Here is a 5,862-nt window from a genome sequence, read left to right as displayed (position 1 = left end):
TATGTTACTTGACCTTTTTCCCGTACTGCTTTTAATATTCTGTCTTTACTTAGTGCATTTTTTTGTTCTGATTATTATGTGTCGGAAGGAATTTCTTTTCTGGTCCAGTCTATTTGGAGTTCTGTAGGCTTCTTGAATGTTCATGGGCATCTCTTTCTTTAGGTATGGTAAGTTTTCTTCTAAAATTTTGTTGAAGATATTGATGGCCCTTTAAGTTGATAATCTTCATTCTCATCTACTCCTATTATCCGTAGGTTTGGTCTTCTCATCGTGTCCTGGATTTCCTCGATGTTTTGAGTTAGGATCTTTTTGCATTTTGCATTTTCTTGGATTGTGTCTATGGAATCTTCTGCACCTGAGATTCTCTCTTCCATCTCTTGTATTCTGTTGCTGATGCTTGCATCTATCTTTCCTGATTTCTTTCCTTGGGTTTCTATCTCCAGAGTTGTCTCCCTTTGGGTATTTTTTTTTTATTATTTTTACTTCCATTTTTAGATCCTGGATGGTTTTGTTCATTTCTATCTCCTTTTGGTAGTGTTTGGTAGCGTTTTCCTGTAACTCTTTAAGGGGTTTTTGTGTTTCCACTTTAAAGTCTTCTATCTGTTTACCTGTGATTTCCAGTATTTCCTTCTTAAAGTCCTCCATCATCATCCTGAGAAGTGGCTTTAGATCCATGTCCTGCTTTTCTGGTGTGATGGTGTATCCAGGATTTGCTATGGTGGGAGTGTTTGGTTCTGATGATGCCAAGTAACCTTGGTTTCTGTTGCTTATATTCTTATGATTGCCTCCTTCCATCTAATTATCTCTAGTGCTTGCTACCCTCAATATATCTGATTGGAGCCTGTCCTTCCTATAATCCCAGTTGATTCAGAACTTCTGAGTCCAGATTTCTCAGTGGTTCTTTGATTGTGGGCTCCTGTGAACCTGAGATTCTGGGTGTGTCTGAGTTCTTGGCTGTCAAGCTCCTCTGAGACACTCAAATACTAGTGTGACCCAGCTCCTGTTATCCTGGGATCCTGTTGTCCTAAGATCCTGGGCGTGATACAGTATGTGGAAGTGGTGTCTGCTTTGAGTACTGTGGCATTGTCTGGTCTGTTTGAAAACAAAGTAAACCTGAACTGATTAAAAGGAACCTGAGCCTCTGGTCAGGAAAGGCTCTGGTGTCCCTGTTCCTGCTATCACAGGCCCATCACTATTGGATTGAGCAGCTGTTGTGTTCCACTCAACAGTGATCCTAAGATTACTTGGGCAGTCCTCTAGGGACTATGGGGATGTCCACTGAATCCGCGCCCTAGGTGATCCAGTGCTGGTGCAGACTGGAAGGGGCTTGTGCCCCTGGTCAGGCCAGTTCTCTGCTGCCCTAGTGCTGTCTCAGGTCCTGTGTGCAATTGGATTGGAGCAGATGTTGTGTTCCACTCACCAGTGATCCTAAGATCACATGGGCAATCCTCTAGGGACCGTGGGGGTGTCTGCCCACTCTGCGCCCTAGATGACCTGGTGCTGGTGCAGACCGGAAGGGATTTGTGCCCCTGGTCAGGCTGGTTCTCTGCTTCCCTAGTGCTGTCTCATGTCCCGTGCATGATTGGATTGGAGCAGAAGTTGTGTTCCACTCACCAGTGATCCTAAGATTGCTTGGGCAGGCCCCTAGGGATCATTGGGGTGTCCACCGAATCCATGCCCTAGGTGATCTGGTGCTGGTGCAGACCGGAAGGGGCTTGTACCCCTGGTCAGGCTGGTTCTCTGCTGCCCTAGTGCTGTCTCAGGTCCTTTGCGCAATTGGATTGGAGCAGATGTTTTGTTCCACTCACCAGTGATCCTAAGATCACATGGGCAGTCCTCTAGGGATCATGGGGGTGTCTGCCCACTCTGCACTCTAGGTGACCTCCTCCAATGACTTCTTGCATTAGTCCTATATCAGATGATACCTCAAACCTCATTAGAGAAACATCTTCTTTCAGTATGTGGTAATTAACAGAGAGAATTTCAATTGGTCAAAATGTATAGAACTTACACATACATACATACATACATACATACATACATACATATGCACACGCACACACACGCACACACACACACACACACACACCTTTCTCCTCAAGGTACAGGAATATTCATGGAAAAGTAGGTGGAAAGATTTCAAAATTGGAGGTGGTGCATAACATTAAGAAAACTGTTTTTGTTTTTGTTTAGAAATAACAGAGAAGTTGCACATATAAACTCAGTATTTGTGACATTTTTCACAAGACTTGTAACCAGGTAAAGACATAGAAAGTCTTCAGCACAATGTGAGGAATCAACATAGAAAATCTCACCACTACACGAAGAGTCTGTGTCTTTAATAATGTGATCCATTGTGATAGGTCTACTACATCCTAGAGCAAGTCCCACTCCTAAGATTAATTGGGCAAAACAACTGGACTTGGTGGGAAAAAAAGAAAAGAAATCCCAAAATTTGGTTGAAAAGGGGAAGGAAACATGGGGAGGATGATTATGGAAGTAGGTGGGGGGTAGAATGTTCTCTAAATACATTGTACAAAAATCTGATTAAAATTAATTGAAATATTATTTTTTTAAAAAAGGGCTGGAGAGATAGCTTAGTGGGTGAGGCCCTTACCTGTTCTTCTAGTGTACACAGGTTTAATTTCTAGGACCTACTTGACAGCTCACAATTACCTGTAACTCTAGTTCCATGGAATCTGATTTTCATTATTTTCAGGAATTTTTAGGATACTAATTATTCAGATGATCATAAGTAAAGACACTGACATATAAAGAATAGGTTTGGAAACAAGAACTAAGTATAATGTATTACAGATATTTTTCTACACAGCAACAATGAAGTTTATTGACAAGATTATAAATATAAAAATATATATTGTTTTGAGTTGGTTATCAATTCAAGACATAATAACAATAGAAATAGTGATAAACTCATAAATCTGCTAAATAATGCACAGATAGTTGATAAGGGGAAAAAGTTAAGTTGTCGACAAAAATTTGTTCACACTGAGTTAGGAGAGAAAAAGACAAAACCAATGCTTTGGCTCTACAGAAGAAATACAAGAGAAAGAAACAAATCAGATAAAAGCAAAATTTAAAATATTTTTGCTTTTCATTCTTTTGCTACTATAGATTTAGGCTAGAATATTTGACATGTTATTTTTAACTTCAACCACTAAGCAGGACATGAAGATATGAAAAGTCATGCTCTTAAAATTTTTTTAAAAAATTAAAGACATTTGTTCTTTCCATATAGATCTCATTGTACTACTTCCAATTTTCCCATTCTCTTGTACAATAATGAAACTTAATAATCTTAAAAGAATTATACAGCTGTGGCCTAGTGAAGAGATCTTAACATACTATACAACTGACAAAATAGAGGTTAGATATTCCTAATATGAAAATCTGAAATCTAAAAATTGACAAATAAGTCTGTTGAACCCAGACTTTTTAACATGAATTGTATACCTCTAGAGGTAAAGATACTCAATATACTCTCTTGCCCATGTTTCATTTAAAATGAATGTAGTGTTGAAATATTTGAAATGTAATTTTATTTAGTCTTATGGAACCACATAATGTAGATGTTATAATTACTCAAAGTTAATGAGTGAAATTATGTTTAAGGTGAATAGTTATCAATGTTCACACAGGTAAAGTAATGTATTGTAAAAGTTTGAAGTATGCAGTTATGATTCATCTAGCTATGCTATTCAGTGAAACTGTTAATATTAAACTCATATAAAAATAGCTTCTGTTAAAATTATTAAATGATAAAATATTGTTTGATGCTTACTTCCGTGTTGACCATTTATATTCTTAAAACACATTTTGATTAATATACTTCTAAAGTTGGGATGATAATGTATCTGCTTATATGGTATTAAAATAATCAAGATTCATCTTACTAAATTAGTAAATTAATTGAATTTAGTAATTTAAACAGTAAATTTCATCATTTTTCCACATAGATTTTTTGTCAAAATCTGACATGGTAAATAACCTCTATGGAAAATGTACTAGAAAGAGCATGGAGTTCCATGTTCTCAAACATTTTTTTCATGTTAGGTATTATGAAAAGGATGATTGACACTACACATGGGTAATGACTTCTTCCTCATAGTAGATTACAAAATTTTTGATATATGTGTTTCTGGAATCTTCTATTTCTGTTTGCTAAATAATATAAATTTAAAAGTCATATCAAACTAATCATGGTGGCGCGAGCAAATCTGTAATTCTAACACTTTAGAGGTTAAGGCAAAAGGAAAATGAGTTTAAAGGCAAACATGGCTACAGAATAAAAAGTTATGTGTGTGTGTGGGAAAGCGTTTGTGCGTGCATGTGCAAGAAAGAGAGAGAAAGAAGGGGAGAGGGGGGAGAGGGAGAGGAAGACAGAAGCAAAGAGAGACAAAAAGACAGCTCTTAAATAAAAGTTTTAGCCGTTCCTACTATCAAATAAAATAGCTGATGCACAAATATAGATTTTTACTTATATTTGCACAACACTGTCTATCTAGTTTGGAAGGAAACATTAGACATGTGTATAACACGATACAATTTTTATTATATATTTTGTCTCCTCAGTGAACATACTGATGATGCAATGGAACAACTGGACCAGGAACTCTGATTTCATCCTACTAGGATTTTTTGATCACAGCTCTCTTCATACTTTTTTCTTTTCTCTCATCCTGGCTATCTTCTTTATGGCCCTCATAGGAAATTCTGTCATGGTGATTCTCATCTACCTGGATGCCCAACTCCACACCCCCATGTACATACTTCTCAGCCAACTTTCTCTCATGGATCTCATGCTCATCTCTACCACAGTACCCCAAATGGCCTTCAATTTCCTTTCTGGAAACAAGTCCATCTCCATGGCTGGCTGTGGAGTCCAGATATTCTTCTATGTATCTCTACTTGGAGCTGAGTGTTTTTTGTTGGCTGCAATGGCCTATGACCGTTATGTAGCTATTTGTTACCCATTAAGGTACCCTATTCTCATGAGTCGCAAAATCTGTAGTTTAATGGCTGCCTTCTCTTGGATTTTTGGCTCCCTTGATGGTATAATAGATGTTGCAGCTGTACTATCCTTTTCATATTGTGGTACCAGAGAAATACCTCACTTTTTCTGTGATATTCCTGCCCTGCTGACTATTTCATGTAGTGATACCTTGATATTTGAAAAGATTATATTTTTCTGCTGTGTAATTATGCTCATCTTCCCTGTAGTCATTGTTATTGCATCCTATATCTGTGTGATTCTTGCTGTCATTAAAATGGCCTCAGCTGAGAGTCGCCAAAAAGCTTTTGCCACCTGTTCATCTCACATCATGGTGGTGGGAATATACTATGGGGCAGCCATGTTCATATACATGCAGCCCTCTTCTAGTCGTTCTCCCAATCAAGACAAAATAGTGTCAGCTTTCTACACCATTCTTACTCCACTGTTGAACCCTCTAATTTACAGCCTCCGCAACAAAGAAGTAGCCAGAGCATTCATGAAGGTATCAAGGATGGATAAGGCAGCAGGATGAGTTAGTTGACTTTTATGCTCTTTTTAAGCCATGCTTTAAGTAATTGGGTATAATTACTGAGGAAGAAGGAGTGCTATCATATAAAGTCCAGCTTGATGAACATAATATGCTCATGATTTTTCTAGGCTATATAGCAAGCCATATTTTAAAAAGCACCCTTTATGTGTAAAGTATATATATATATATATATATATATATATATATATATATATATATATATATATATAAACATTGTAACACATATCATTCTTTTATTGTTGTAGATTTATAGTAACCAATAAAATTAAAACTGAAAAAAATGACATTCTTTTTCTTA

The 5,862-nt window shown here is 37.1% G+C and overlaps 1 protein-coding gene across 1 annotated transcript; it reads left to right on the top strand.

The window, feature by feature from the left end:
• Nucleotides 1-4,549: 4,549 nt before the first annotated feature.
• Nucleotides 4,550-5,577, top strand: LOC110330036 (olfactory receptor 2M3-like). The gene has a single exon (XM_021209965.1). The coding sequence runs from the start codon at nt 4,605-4,607 to the stop codon at nt 5,544-5,546; it is 942 nt and encodes a 313-aa protein (XP_021065624.1). The 5' UTR covers nt 4,550-4,604; the 3' UTR covers nt 5,547-5,577.
• The last annotated feature ends 285 nt before the right edge of the window (nt 5,578-5,862 follow it).

Source organism: Mus pahari, chromosome 12, assembly GCF_900095145.1.
Source record: "Mus pahari chromosome 12, PAHARI_EIJ_v1.1, whole genome shotgun sequence".
Taxonomy (NCBI): domain Eukaryota; kingdom Metazoa; phylum Chordata; class Mammalia; order Rodentia; family Muridae; genus Mus; species Mus pahari.
This window is presented reverse-complemented; position numbering and strand designations above follow the sequence as displayed.